The sequence below is a fragment of the Vidua chalybeata genome, chromosome 2 (assembly GCF_026979565.1).
Source record: "Vidua chalybeata isolate OUT-0048 chromosome 2, bVidCha1 merged haplotype, whole genome shotgun sequence".
Classification (NCBI taxonomy): domain Eukaryota; kingdom Metazoa; phylum Chordata; class Aves; order Passeriformes; family Viduidae; genus Vidua; species Vidua chalybeata.
In genome coordinates this window covers 48,992,128-49,007,415 of record NC_071531.1, presented here as the reverse complement: position 1 = coordinate 49,007,415, position 15,288 = coordinate 48,992,128, and the positions used below count along the sequence as shown (strand labels likewise).

The 15,288-nt window shown below is 35.9% G+C and overlaps 1 protein-coding gene across 18 annotated transcripts in view; it reads right to left on the bottom strand.

Moving 5' to 3' along the window:
- MYCBP2 (MYC binding protein 2) overlaps positions 1-15,288 on the bottom strand; it is a 175,355-nt gene that overhangs the window by 15,197 nt on the left and 144,870 nt on the right. For 16 of the 18 annotated variants that reach the window (XM_053936636.1, XM_053936620.1, XM_053936621.1 and 13 more), the window contains 15 exons: positions 13,405-15,048; positions 12,342-12,511; positions 11,375-11,619; positions 10,538-10,705; positions 8,725-8,882; positions 8,112-8,311; positions 7,682-7,831; positions 6,387-6,547; positions 5,641-5,797; positions 4,797-5,021; positions 4,113-4,178; positions 2,671-2,910; positions 2,432-2,530; positions 1,750-1,830; positions 875-1,141 (listed from right to left, as the gene is read on the bottom strand). In XM_053936636.1, coding sequence (XP_053792611.1) covers positions 875-1,141; positions 1,750-1,830; positions 2,432-2,530; positions 2,671-2,910; positions 4,113-4,178; positions 4,797-5,021; positions 5,641-5,797; positions 6,387-6,547; positions 7,682-7,831; positions 8,112-8,311; positions 8,725-8,882; positions 10,538-10,705; positions 11,375-11,619; positions 12,342-12,511; positions 13,405-15,048 — 4,031 coding nt within the window. The remainder of the gene's footprint in view (positions 1-874; positions 1,142-1,749; positions 1,831-2,431; positions 2,531-2,670; positions 2,911-4,112; positions 4,179-4,796; positions 5,022-5,640; positions 5,798-6,386; positions 6,548-7,681; positions 7,832-8,111; positions 8,312-8,724; positions 8,883-10,537; positions 10,706-11,374; positions 11,620-12,341; positions 12,512-13,404; positions 15,049-15,288) is intronic. The other 2 variants (XM_053936623.1, XM_053936634.1) reach the window with 1 other exon arrangement.

Genomic DNA, 15,288 nt, shown 5'->3' with positions numbered 1-15,288 from the left:
TGGGAATTTTTGCTGTGTCAATAGCTCTGGACCCAACAAGAGTTGTCTTGAAATGATATAACCTTACCAACTGGTGAAACTGGGTTGAAATTGCACATATCATGAAAAGTTTGGTCCAAATCAGCATGAAAGCTGATGAAAGCTTAAGGACTTAATATTTCATATGTAATTTTGCAAGCCCTCAATGATCTCTTGAAAAGCTATTGCATATCTGCAATGTATCACAACAACTAAGTATCTGCCTCCAAGCAAGTTGAGCTCAAAAATTGTAAAAGGAAGAATAAAGAGTATGAGACAAAAACTTCTGCAAAGAAACTTAAAATCTACCTGAAGAAGGCACAGCACCTAGCAACAAAACAGTGCATTAACTGTACTAATGCAAATATTTTATATGTTTATATATTATAAACATTATTAAACATCTATATATGTGGTTCTACATTATGTGCATATAACTACATATACACTTGGACAACACTCGAATTCAGAAAGAAACAGATTAAAACTCATCTTGAGGATACCAAGAGTAGAAAAGAGCTGTCTAGCTCCACACTACTACACTCAGAGCCTGAGTGTAAGACACAGACACTAAGGACTCATACCATAACAGACTCTGGTAATTAAAAACTTCTCATCTCGCCTACACAGGCTACATGGGCATTATATTCACATAACAGGAAATACTGAAAACCACTGTGCTGTTCATCTGACAGACACTTCTACCATGCTCTAATCATTAAAAAAACAAGCACCCTAAAACCTGGCACTCCAATTCCCAAAAGAAATTCCATACTTTTTTCAAGCACATGATTTTAGGATTCCGAAGACACTTTTCCTGCAATACCAAGACAGTGGAGGAGCGGTCAGCACTGACCTGCCTCTGCACCCTGGGAGAAGCCGTGTGTAGCAGGGAGAAGAGGTCCTGGAGCAGAGTGAGCTGCTGGGCCAGGTACTGGCGGCCCACGTTGGAGCCGCTGAGCGCCAGGACCATGGAGAGCAGCTCGAAGCAGTAGGCGTCCGAGGAGGCGTCCTCGTCGCTGGGCTGCGAGTTGGCGTTCTCCTTGCTGGAGATGGCGTGCTCCCACTCCTCGCGCACGCGCGTCGCCTCCATCCGTATGGCCTGCACGATGTGGGCACACACCTGCCAAACAGAAGCCAAACGCACAGCAGCTCTTAAAAACTTTTAGCAAGTGCAAAATGTTGTGGTTTAGGTACCTTCACAACTATGGCTAAAATAGGAAACCTGTGAAATTTGGCCTGTATTTAAATTACTTTTTAGCATAAATTCAAATTAAGAATAAAATGCTGAATTTGCTCATCATCGTTCTGGAAAATTTAATTGAAATTATTTTTAATTTTATTTCAGAGCCTGCCTTTTAATTTACTTTTTGCATAGAATTCAGGCCAAAAAATCCACTCCACATAAACCCTCTAAGAAATACATTTACTCAACACACACAAATAAAAAGTACTTATTAAAATAGTCTCTTGTTCAGTTTAATAATCAGAAAGCTTAGAAAAATTTTAGGAACAATAACATGGTAAAAAAGCATTTTTAGGAGACTACTATGTTTGCTAAGATGAGTGACAGAAGAGTAGATTCTGCTTAACTTACTAAACTAAAAAATTTCAAAATTAATCAGTAGCTCTACTGTTGCAAAAATCTTCACAGCAATATTCACTGAAATTGAGCTTATTTATTACAAGATACCAATATTTAATCCTCAAATAATTTCAAAAGGAACAAACCTGTTTCTGCAAATTTGTCAGTTTGCTCCGGCTGAATATGATCCCTACCATGTGCTCCTTCAGGTCTGCATCTGATGTTGCCTTCATAAAAAGCATATTTAATATTAGATCAAAAGTTTCAAGAACACTTCCTAAATACTGCAGCAATTAACATGGAATGTATCAACAAACTTTTTTGTAAGTTAGTAGCTTTTTTCACAGGAAGATATATAATCAAGATCAATTTAACTATGCTTAATAAGTATCTTTTCAATGTATTAACTTTCTCTTTGTAACAAGAATTGAAGCATCAAATGAAATAATAGGCAAAACAAGCGGAGTGCAGTTTCTACGTACTTTTTCTCTACATATTAGGAGAGCCTCTCTTGAGGCAAAAGATAATGGCCAGGACTTTCAGGCTGACCATTACTACAGGTGTTAAGTATTTCTGTAATCATAGGCATCATTTGCATCACCATTACTATGGTGCTTCCATTAAATGAATATGCCTCAGATATCATTTACTTAAGAAAAAGACACTATGGTTTACTAGTAAAAATACACTATGATATATTAAAAATAAGCAATTGTGACGTTTTACTTCTGTGTTGATCTAAAAGTTAAGCACCATGGAACAAATACTGAAAATCATCCTGGATAATTATTTTCAGCGAAGTAGTATTGATAGAATACAAATAAATACATTGTGTACTTTTTCTTCTCCTTCTGGGGATGACAACAGTGCTTTTTCTTCTTGTTCTGGGGTTGGCTCAGCATCTCCAGAGATAAGTTTCCCAAATACCTGGAAGAAAGACAATGATAATGATAGTGTATCTCAAAGATAAACTTGTGCAGATGTTACATTTTCCATTAAAATGTAAAGCATTTAAAGTCGACAATTCATAGTAACTTTCACTGTATAACACATCATTAAAATCCCACCTGGGATGTTATAAGTCTGAATACTCGCAGTGTCTCAGATTCACAGTTTCTTTGTTGAGCCACACTTGCAGAAATCTGGCCTGCTATTTTAATGCTTTCACCATCCTTCCAGCCAAGAATTTTTACTTGTCGGACTCTTAGTGTGTTCTCCGGACCCTTCAATTCAATTTTGATAATGTGATTATCACCCCCAGGAAGCTCACTTGTTACCCAGCCGATATGTCTTGAATCCAAGTCTACCTATTAAAGGGGAATATAAAGTTGGAAACTGATCATCAAACAAAAAGTCACTTATCATCATATATATCACTAGAACAACTACTGTGCTTATAATGAAAATCCCAACCTATGTAGTAAGACTTATGTTTATAAAAACATTCAACCTTCTGAGTTCAGATTAAAAAGTGACATATAGACATTTCTGTTTTATCTGTTTTAAAGCTGATTAGAAATAGTGGCCTACCTATTTCTTTAATCCTCAAAGCAAAAGTTCATATATTAAAGAAACAACTCTTAAAACTAATATTTGGTCACTACTTTTATGAAAAAAGAAGAAAATAGCCTCTATAATTTAACTGAAAATGTAACATACAATTATCATTTCATACATTATTTCATCTTCATTCACATGAACCCCTGCCAAAGAAATTGTTACTCTGTGGAGGTCAGGATTTGCTACCCTTACACCAAGACATGCAGGACTTAACTGTAAAAAAGGGAGATGAAGTGTATTAAGTGTATTTTAAAAAAAGTACTGTTTAAAAAAAACCCCATAAATAATACTATATGGAATCATATATTTCATATGAAACTGCAGTGTCACTACTGGAAACCAAGCACTGATAGGCTGCGGCGCCTCACATCACTACTCAGAGAAACCCAAGCCCTGAGCCAAGTGAGCCCTCTCTCCTACCCACGGGCTCATTTATAATCAAATTCTTTCCCATTTCTACAGTAATTCTCAGTGTCTGCATTGAACTGTGCTACAGCAGACAATGCTAACTTTTTTTTTTTAATACCATGAGACAGGACACAGTATGTGGGTGTGCTGGAAAGTAAAAAGCTGTTGGGAGAATGTCAGAGCAAGGAAGGAAGCAAGGCTGAATCAGTTCTGGCCGGTATTCTGGGAGTTTTTTTGGGAAACCTTCTCCAGCTGAAAGGATAAGTTACCATGCAGTAATCAAAACTAAATTAATCTAAGGAACATTTTACATAACCCTGTTCTTTTTCAGTAGAAGAGTAAAAGCTTGGTCAACAGTCAGTATATATAACTGAGTTCTGTCATTAATAATACAGTATTTTCCAAGGCTTATTATGACATCTGATATTTGCAAAGTAATTTATCTACTGTAAGAAATGGAAACTACTTGCTCAGAAAAATCTCTCGTATGTGCACAAAAAAATGAGAGCAATTTTTCTATGTCAACTGTTAAAATGTTTACCTGCTTTATTCTGCAGAGATCTTCTACTGCCTTGCCAGTTAGGAAGGTCATGGAGGTCACTTTGTTCTGCAACAAACAAGCAAAATAAGAATGAAACACTTCAACTGAGACAGTTCTGACTACTTCTTCTGTATTAAGAGAGTACATACATAAAAGAGAAAAATTGCTTCATTACAAAAAAAAAACCCTGTAATCAAAAGCAAGGACAAAGAATTCTAAAATACAGCTCTCTGACACAGTCTGCTCTTTGTATTAAAAGCTGTAGTTGAAATACAGATATATTAGTAACATTACTGTACAGATCAATAAAAAAGAATGTAGAAAGTCTGGAAAATTTGGATTTTATGACAGCTCCTAATTTCAATGCTTCCACAGAAACCATGAGCAAGAAAAGTAACTTAAAATAATTAAATGATTGAAAATGCATCTGAAATAGAACATGCCACTAGGAATTATTTCCCAGTTTCAGTTTTATGCAACTGCAAATTCAGACAGATTGGTCTGATCATAACAGTTCCTGCTTTCTAAATCACAGGACTTAGAAACTTCACTTTGAAATGTGAACTTCTGCATTAGATTTACCAACTGACAGAGAAAATAGTGCTTCTTCACTGATAAACACATACAGCTTGGACTATGCACCTTCAATGAGAGCAACGAGAGAGAGTTTTATTTTCCTCTTACCCCAAGATCTCTGGAATTGTCTACATGAACACAAACGTAACGTGCATTGATTCCTTTTACACAGTTGATTGTGATGTTTTTAGTTTTGTTTTTGTCCTCATCTCCTGACTCCCAGAACGTTTCTGTAGACCCATCTGTTAAACTACCAATCATGGCAGGTCGGCTTGATGTTTTAATGTCAACAATGCTGGTTAGGTCTTTCAGACAAACTACTATACACAGTTCCTGTGAAAACAAATGGGAATTTTTAAAATACTTGAGAGTAAGCTCAAATACAGTCATGATTTACATTTTTTAAAACCACACATACATTTCTGTTTTGATGAATGTGCTCTCCAAGAAATTTGTCCTTTATTGATTCAAATTATTCATTCCTTTAAGCCAAAGGAAACATTAATAGCTAAGAACTGAATATATTAGCAAATGCCTAAATATATTAGTAAATGGAAGAAAACACTTTAAAAATATTAAACAGAAGTATTAATTCATGCTCCTTGGAATAACAGAAGGAAAAAGACGTAAGCAAAGAATAACTGAAAGTACACAATATTTAAAATTTAACCAACTCCATGACATTCCCCAAAAACTTCACTTAAAAACAAGCACGCACAAGCACTGCTCCAAAACTTAGTTTTGGGTGATATACAGGCTAAGGGTCAATATTTGAACCTCTAAAACTAAATATGAGAGCCTAAGTAGCAGGGACAAGATCCTAAACTGAGATATGTTCAAGGAAATATGGCACTGCAATAAGGAACCTTTTAATTTTTAAAGAGAATCATCATCAGAAGTACAGACTGTTCACAAATGATCTCTACTTCTGAGCCAGAGCTGTAATACTTACCTGATTCATGACTTCAAAACCAGACTGAATGCTGATGCTAAAACTCTCTTCGCTATCTCCATCATCAGATTTAGACAAAATATTGTTGATATGATGAAAAACATTGCTCTGGTGCAGGAACTGGTGATCAGATTGTTTAAATTTAAGACTCCAGCACCTGAAAACACATTTAGTTGACTTAGAAATTTTGAATGTTGGCAAAAGACATCACTTACTCATGAAACTATTAATCAAGTTTTTGTTTCTCAAAGTTTAACTTCAAATTTTGCAGGATCTCAAGTGTTTCTAGTGCACCATTTTGAAGAAAGCAGGAATAAACTTCTCTTAGAATTTTAATAGTAAATGCAACCATTATTATTCATTTTATGTCTTTGAGACAAATACACAGAGAAAATCTCAAAGTTTGAAGACAGTATCCAGGTGACAGATTTCTGAGCAAAGGGAACTACAAAGCCATGCACATACACACAGATCCTTCCATATTACTCCGTTAGATGTTTTCTTTTTCACAGTGGACACAGTATAGAATTTAAATGAAAGTACATTCCTCTCTACAAATTCTTTTATACAATTTATATGTATAAACATTTAAGTGTCTTTTATGTATCTGCTTCCTAGTGGTAAGGATAGATGTGCTTGTTCTCACACAAAGTTTTCAAGTTTTCTATTTACATTGCAAAATCTTTTAACCTGTAATTTTACAACATTTCGAGCCTTTTCCAAGAATTTTCTTGATTTGTGCTTACCTTAAGGCCATTTGCTGTAATGCACTACCACTGGGAAGAGACATCATAAGATCGGAGATTGTCTGAAGAAGGCGATGGAAAGTGTGGGGTAAGGGGTGAGCAGCCTCCCCAGCGATCACTATATCCGACAGAGGGTGTTCACACACTCGTGTGTCTTTTTCCTACACAGCAAAGCAATTTGTGTGTTATTAACAGACTTTCTGAGACAAAAGATTAAGTAAACAATTTCTGTCAGAGAATTTTTACAGTAAGTTACACATGAGCCTCAAACAGAGAATTTGGGAAGTGTATTGTATACTGCCACATATTTCTCATTATTTAAAGATGTGAAACATTATACAGCAATAATTTGAAAACAAAGAAACAAACCAGAAATAAATAACATATTCCAGCAGTTGAAACCAACTTTATCTGAGCAGCAAAATCCACCCATAGCAAACTCGATAACTAAGCTGATGTTATCAGTTGCTGCATTTCATTAGAGCTGTGAAAATAATAATTCTTAGTTTAGGTGTGTCAGTATCAGAAAAACAGTGTACCAGGTTACACTGCTGAAAAGACTAATTTCAGAACAACTACTTTCAAAAATGGATTAGATATGAAGTGATAAAGATTATTCTGACTTATTGACAACACTAGCATAATTTTTTTGAGCTATTAATTGTGGACATGATAATGTTTTGAATCAGAGCTAAGTCTAGAAGAGGTTATATGAAGCTATCTTTTGGAAGTATGAGATGTTAGACTATACCATTTTGCATTCTACATTTTCAGAACTATAGATTTTCTTAAATCACTAAATTAAGTATACCCAGTGCACAAATATTTACTTATTTATATATAAACACATACACAGCAGTATTTAAATTAACTATGCAATTTTATAATTAACTATGGACTTTTCTTAGAACATGGAAAGACATAGTAAATCAAACCACAAAGCTTTTCTAAAAAATATTTTCTCTCTTGTCACAGGGCAAAGGAGAAATAAAAAACTTTTTATTATTAGCTAATAAAAAGCTAATCCTGCAAAATTATTTTTAATGGATTAGCAATGTGCTTGCACTTTTTGCACTTTCCTATTTCCCAAGAATACTAAGAAGTAATGCTTTAGAAGACCTCGTGATTCATCAGCACATAGAAAGCGACGATTCAGAAGAAAAATTAATCTATGTCTACAAAATGAATTCAAGTACAATTTAAGGTTTTGTTTCACAGAGGGAGGATTAAGGAATTTTGTTTTTCAAATAGAAGTATTTCTAATTTGCATACAAAATCAGCAGAACCTCACTTACTTGTTCTGCATTTTCTTTATTTGATTTATTTTCTTCATCCTCTTCTTCTTCAGGCTCCACAGGTGCAGGAGTAAGGGAGGCCACAAAATGCCATAAAATATCATGAAGAGAAGTTGTTTGAATGACATTACAAAGAAGCCAGTTGAAGGCCTAAAACAAATTACATACAAGGAGTTACCAACTGGTTAAGCAAACCTGGAGTAAAACCATTTCCTAAACCATTTATTGCAGGAGGTGCACCGATGATTTGGACAGGCAAATAATAATGCCAAAGTCTTCAAGTAAGATGTTATTGCTCTGTAGCTGAAACAAGTTTATTAAAATGACAATTATGTTACAGTGAACATGGCATAATCTTAAAAAAAATTTCCAAGGCAGAATTTATGACCACCTTATTTTAATCACACAAGAGCCATTAGTACATGAATACCTCCATGGCAAAGACTCTGCAAGCAGATTTCCGTAAGGCTTGTTTCATTGCTATTTCAAGTCCTTCCAGATCGTGATGCTGGATTACAAATGCCAATACTGGCCACTGGAAATTTCTCTCTCCTTTGGAAAGAGAGCTGTGGGCGGAGATTAACCGAGAAAGTTCAGGAGATGGATGTCTCAGGAGAGAGGACCCCACTTCTATTCAAAAGCATAAAAATATGCATACATTAGATTCCTTGTGCATTTCAATTTTATAGCCACAGTAAAAATGAATAGCAATAAAGCACTTCTAGATTTTTTTTTTCTGAGAGAAAAACACATTAAAAAAGCAACATGGAAAAATGATGCTTCAACTGAGAAAGAAAATACCACCTTTAACTTTTAAATCAGGCACAGAAGATTCACCACAGATTTTAGAATTACAGTAAATCCTAATCCAATTTTAGGCTAATTCTGTGCCGATTACCAAACACCTAATATTTACTGGTATTTTGTTTTATAACTAAAAAGTCACTACAAGTATTTATAAAATATATATTTGTCTACACTTTCCAAGAAGAATTGCAAGTCCTTGAATAATTCTTCTCTGCTTCTGATGTCTGTGCTCTTACCTGCATCTCCACTGTTGACTCGTCTCCTGGGGATTGCTTTTACACGTGCTGGCAAAATTGAGTGCTGTTTGTCATATTCTGATGCAACAACTGAGTATGATCTTTGGAAGACTGTGCGCTTTGCAAGATCAGTATCTGTGATTGGACTGGTTTCCAAACTACGAAGAAATCAGTGAAGTAATACACCCATTAACAAGTATACAGAGTTTATCTGAACTATACACTAATAATTAATAAGGATACATGCATTTCATAATCACAATGTTACTACTGCATGAAACTTTGTCTTATGTACCTAAGATCTGTTTAAATACTGGAAAAGAAGGAGCACATATTAGAATTACACATGGAGAAAAAGCATGCAAGTGCTTTATAAACAAACGTAATGATGAACATGATGAGTTCCAAGAATTTAGGTATTTCTTTTAGAGAAATACAAACATTCAGATCATGCCTAATTTGAAGTTTCAGACCAAACTTCTCCTGAGAATGCATGTGAAAACATCTATGAAGTGAATTTTTAATACGCAAGCCAACTGAAATTTTGAACTTTATGTGAAGTAATAGTTTCTAACATCATTAGCCTTAAAGTCAAATTTGAATTGCTACAGCTATACCTCTGACATGTTTTACTCCTTACCTTCAGTGGACTTCTTACAGTCTGCAGAAGGACTCCCAGCTTATGCTGTCCCTATAGGCCTCAGGAGACCATGGTGTCCACAGTTTTAATAAAGGAATATACCAATACGATGCACTCTTAAGGAGTTTTGTTAGAAAAGTTCTATTTCTGAAAAGACTACATTATAGATTGTAGTATTCCAATAAACTATTTGTGCAGTCAGTATGAAATACAACAAGTTGAAATAGAAACAGATTAAAAGCAAATTTTCTCTGCATTACATCCTCACTATAATATGAGGAATCACTGACATCTGAAAACACGGAGCATCTAAGTAGATTCTGGACTATTATTAGTAGTAAGAACCATTTTTTCCCTGGTGAAACAAGAATTTTTACACCTGCTTGAATTAGATCACAGCAAACATAACATGACAAGAAAGTGGCTTAACCTGACAGTAACCATCTAGCACTCTTGGTCCTAGACAGCATTGTCATTTCTTCAGTGACATTTATATGTCCCACGGAACAAAGCAGCAACGTCTGCTTTGAAAAGTGTAATGTAATGAAATTTCCTCCTGATCAAACTTCCCTTCAGAATAAAATCCTGAAAGGAGAACAGCTACTTCCTTTCAAAAAGCTCATTAATCTGCACTCAATCAGTTATGGTAAAGAACAGATATAGAGTAAAAAAAAACCTGCTACATTTTCAAAAAGTTTGCAACAGTTACAGTCCTTGGATTATTGATCTTTAGATCACTTTTTCAGTCCTGTAGATTCTGGAGAATTTTTCTCTATGGGGAAATAAGCAGGCCTGAAGTAGAGGCTATGGATAAATTTCCCTGTATGCTAAGAGTCCTTATTAACTGAACACATTTTTTTTGTATTTGGGTTGTACACCCAGCATCTTTCTAGAAAGAAGCAATTGAAGTACAGTAAAAAGTTTCAGTTCAGATTTGTATATTCCTTGCATATTTACATATTCAAACATATTTCCCTGCTAACAGTTGAAAATATACCTGATATGCTATGATTCACTGAAAATTTCCTAACTACAGCTTAATATGCTTTAGCTTTTATGCTGCCATTTCAGAAACTGATCTAATACTTTAGCTTCTTAACTGCAGCAATGTTTTCCTTTTTTATGCTACTGCTTTAACTTTTGTATGTAGTACCTAGAATTACAAGGAAGTACCTTGGGGGCATAGATTTCATGTTACTCTCTGGCTCTTCGAAGACATTCGGGCTTGCGTCAGGAGTAACGGAGATGTATGGTGCAGGTACTGAAGTTGAACGCAAGTATCTCATCTCATCCTGGAATAGGTTGTCATCCTGGTACCCAACAAAATTTTCATGATGATGCCTACATGAAATGAGATTTTTAAATTAGGATTAAAGATTAAAACTTGCCGAAACACACATATGCACACAAACACTTTGTCAGCCAGTGCCATTCACATAGTCTTCACCTATTAACGCTTTTAAGCTGGTTGTGACTTTGGAGTGTTCATGGAAGATACAATGGCATTCTCAACAACAGGTAGTGGGGATTACCCTTTTCTATCTTCTAGTATTTTCATCAGGTATTTACAGAATGTATTTTAGGTCCAGAAGTCTACCCAACATACATGAGACACTACAGTGAAATTTACTTAGAATTACCAAGAAAGCACAAGTTTCTGGTTTCCTTTTTACTAATTTTAACTGTGAAGAGAAAAAAGTAGCACAGATGTCTGCTACTAACACACCAAGTTAAACTCTTCGGGAAATTCTGAATTCTTTGGACAGAAACTCAACTGTTATAAAATATTTAGCATCTGAGAGCTACTTAGGGCATACTACTCTAGGAGAAAATACAATCTAAAAGACTGAACAAGATCATGGATCAAAACAGAAGAAAAAAAGATAATGAAGAATTAGGAAAATATGTATTTTTCTATGTAAGCTTTAGTTTAGTTTACACATGCATTTTTATCCAATACTCTACATAGTTGAGTGTTAAAATCAATATTCATACATGTCCTTTAATTACCTTGCTAATGTCTGTAGATAGAGACATGGCATTTTAATAGGAAAGTCTTCAGAAATTCCTTCTTTGAGACTGGGAAGTTGAGATTGGAATGCTTTTGCAGGGTTATAGCAGAGGATACTGGGCTCAGCAGCACTACTCAGCGACAGTAAATACAGTGCATTGGCTTTAATCACTTGATGAGCTTCCATAGTTGGCAAGGCACGAGGTGTCTTAACTTGCATTGGTTTTCTCCTAGATTGTTTAATCTAGATAAATTTAAATACGGCATAATTAAATTCACCACAGGAAAACCTGACAACCCAGCTCATAATATAGCTGCTTAATTCTACCTGTTGCAAAATACCTTCTATGACGAAACACATTTCTATTCTTTGCAAACATTTAATGAACATCTGATAGTTTAGACATTTGCCTCAGTATTAGTTTTGTATGCAAAAAGTTTCAAAAACTTTAGTTTAAAAAATAAAGTTAAATTAGCATTATTAACATAAACATATTTGGATACTTTGAGCAAGATTTTGCAATTAGTCCTTGAAAACCAGTACAAGAAAAACACCTTTTGTACTATTCCCATTAAAAACTACTCTAGTGGCATCTTGTATGCAAAGATCTGGATCATTAAAGAAACTATAAATGTGAGGTTAAAACAGCATTCATTTTACCAAACATATAAAACCATTCAAAATGAAATAAACTGACAGATACTTAACAAAATTATTACATTCAATCCTGTGGTTATACTGGGATAAAAAATAGAATTACTTTACAAATTTGAGAGCACTATAATCTGAAGGGAAGAAAACCTGTCAGAAGCCAGTGAAGTTTGTATTTCATGATCTTAAACCTAACAATGAGGATAAGATGATATTCCCAAATTATGAAATTCCAAATTTCTTTGGAAACTTTTCAAGTTGTGAACACAGCACTATTAAGCAGATAGAAAGTTAAAGGTATGAGCTGAAAATACCTTCTCTCTTGCTGCTGCTTGCTTTTCACGGAGATACTTTTCTCTGCATCGATCACACACCAAATACCACGTGCTCCCTCCAATGCCACCATCGCCACAATTCCCAGCCCATCCTCCACAGAAGTGCCCAATGCTGTTGTAACCTTGGCCACCTGCATAGCGCCCACAACCTACATGGGGGAAAGGTGAGAACAATTGATTTCAAAAGCAGTTTTTATTCTATTATTTATTGCTGTAAAAGAGGGATGAAGAGGGGAGAAAGGAAGATGCTTGTCTTTTCCTGGCCTGATTTTCTACTTTTCTGTATGTCTGAATTGGTTACTAAACAAGGTTCTTGTCCATGTGTCCCACCAGTGTCTAAAGAATACAAATGCACTAGAAATGCAGTTTTCAAGTTTTGTAAAGAACTTGTCTGAAGCATGAACAGCTCCCTGTTCAGAGAGCTAAGTTATGGTTAAAGTCAGTATTTTAAGTTAGCCAACAGTATCTGTAATTTAACAAACACAAAAATCTCACCTCCTAGCTAACAAGCTTAAGAGAGAATGGAGGGTATTCTTTTGCTGATTAGAGTTTCTCAGAAAGATTCAGGACTTTAACTTTGCACAGAGCTAAAAAAAAGTACAGACCAACAAGTATTTCAAAAATATTAAGTCACTGATACCCAGTACTGACACAGCAGACAAGTTTCCTACTCTTGACAGTAGGACAGTAACAGAAAACTTCTGTCAATGCAGAAACTCCAACCAATCTCATTTTTTATTTTCAATCTTCTCAGCACAGTTTTAAATCCTAACATGTAAAACATGGCATGTTTCTGAAGGGCTACTGTAAAGTCAGAGCATTATTTTGACCTTGTTTCAAACAACTTAGAAATTTCAGATCCCTAACTACTTAAAATTATACACAAAGATGTGAAACTGATCTGTATGCAAGTATAACTTTTATTTTAGTGTATATAATAGAAAGCATAGCCTGACACTTTCGTAACAGCAACTAACACCAAAGCACGTGTGTGAAATATACTTTATGGATGGACATGGGAATTAAAAACATGGAGTCTTACCTGGATGAGCTTGTCTCATGTGGTAAGTCACTGGATATGGGTGGGATTCTCCACACAACTCACAGATGGTATCTTTTTCAGGTCCTCCCACTGCAAGCTGGGCCATCTCACCAAAAAGATTTCCCCTTGGCCTAGCCTCAACCTTTTCTTTTTTCTTTTTCTCCTTTTTGGTTTTCTTGTTATCTTTGTCACTTTCCTTCTTCTTTAACACTGCACAAGAACCAGGACTTGGAAAAATCATGTTTTGGGAAGCTGCTTTAATAGTTGCTAAAGAAATATCTTCCCAGAAAGCTACTAAGTGCTGCAGTGTTAATGGAAGAGGAGACTTGGATTTCATTGTGTGATGACCGGATGTTTCAAAGGAGGTACTTTCAGTTTTTCCATCCTCACACTTTTCATGCAGAGGTGGTTCTTTTAACATTGAGAGGACTTTGTTTTTATTGATGCTACCCATTTTAGATATATCTGGTCCGTGAGGTGAGATGTTGAACATATTAAGAGCAGATGATATTTCCAATGAATGTCTATTTTTCAACTTGGTTTCCTTTTCATCTGCAGGTTGTTGAGTAAGACTGCTTCGTATGGGTGCATGTTCTTTGGACAGTTCTGGATTAAACTTCAAAAAAGATGAGCACGCCATGGCATCATGAACTATTCCTTCATGCCAAAGAAATGCAGCAAATACAGCTCGAGCACATTCTGCAACAGAAGGTGACATTGCTTGCTTGGCAGGCTCTATGGGCTTTGATCCATCTCCTTTGAAAAGGAAATTAGATTTTTCCTTTTTGGGTCTTGTGTGCCTGCCAGCACATTTACGGCTCACTTTTGGAGATGCTCTCATGTCTTGCTCATCCTTCAGTGGTGCTTTTCCAATGCTGAAATGAACTTTATTAGAACTATCGTCCACACTTCTGAATTCAGTGTTGTCTTCACAGGTGGTATCTGTAATGCTGTCAGTCTTTAAAGTACTCGAAGTACAGACTTCAACTACCTCACTGTGAAGATTTTCTTGTACGACATGAGGGGAAGGAGCTCTGTTTTCAGTTTCTGGTGCAGGTTTTCCATCTTTTGCAGTATTTTTTGGTTTGGGTGAGGTGGACCTCCCCCTTAAGGGTTCTGTTAGTGGCACTTTCTTTTTGCGAAGGGTGTCTGGATCTAATGTGTAAGAATCTGATTTGGAGCGTTCTCGAGGAGGATCAAGCTTTGTTTTTACAGGGGATGAAGGTTTCTGAGGTAGAGTTTTGTCACTGGGTGACGAGGATCGTGGAGAACTAGCACCAGATCTAATGCCTGTAAGTGTCTTTGTCTTTGGAGAAGATGATCGGGTTCCTGGCCCTGGAGATTCAGCTCTCAGACCAGGAGTTGTTCTTCCATCAGTTTTTAGTGTTTGCAAAGTGTTATGATTTGGTGACAAAGACCTGCTGTGCGAGTCTGAGCGCAACTTTGCGGCGTCTGATTTCAGCATCAGGCACTCGCTGGCTGATAAGCCATCAGTATTTCTGGGCTTCTTCTGCTCGGCAGCAGCTCTGTTCATTCGCACATCAAGCTTGGGTGACCTGCAGTCGGCTCTGTGCTTTGATGCCATGTCTGATTTTCCTGCTGGAGAAATCGGTCTAGCAGCTCCTGTGAAATTCATTCGGTCACCTGTATAATATTTCATAATTGAATTGTTACATGTTGACAGTGACACCCTTAATAGTACAAAACAAAGACTGAAGACCCGAACACAAGGTAAGTATCAAATACATGCTTCTGTTCACATTAAAATGAAAGGAAACATGAAGGGATCTTTTTCCCCTAGAATACTTTTGATACATTTCTGTTCCCAAAGATACACAGAAACAAGTGTTAGAAAGTTTTGACAGAGAAAACAGTACTATGGAG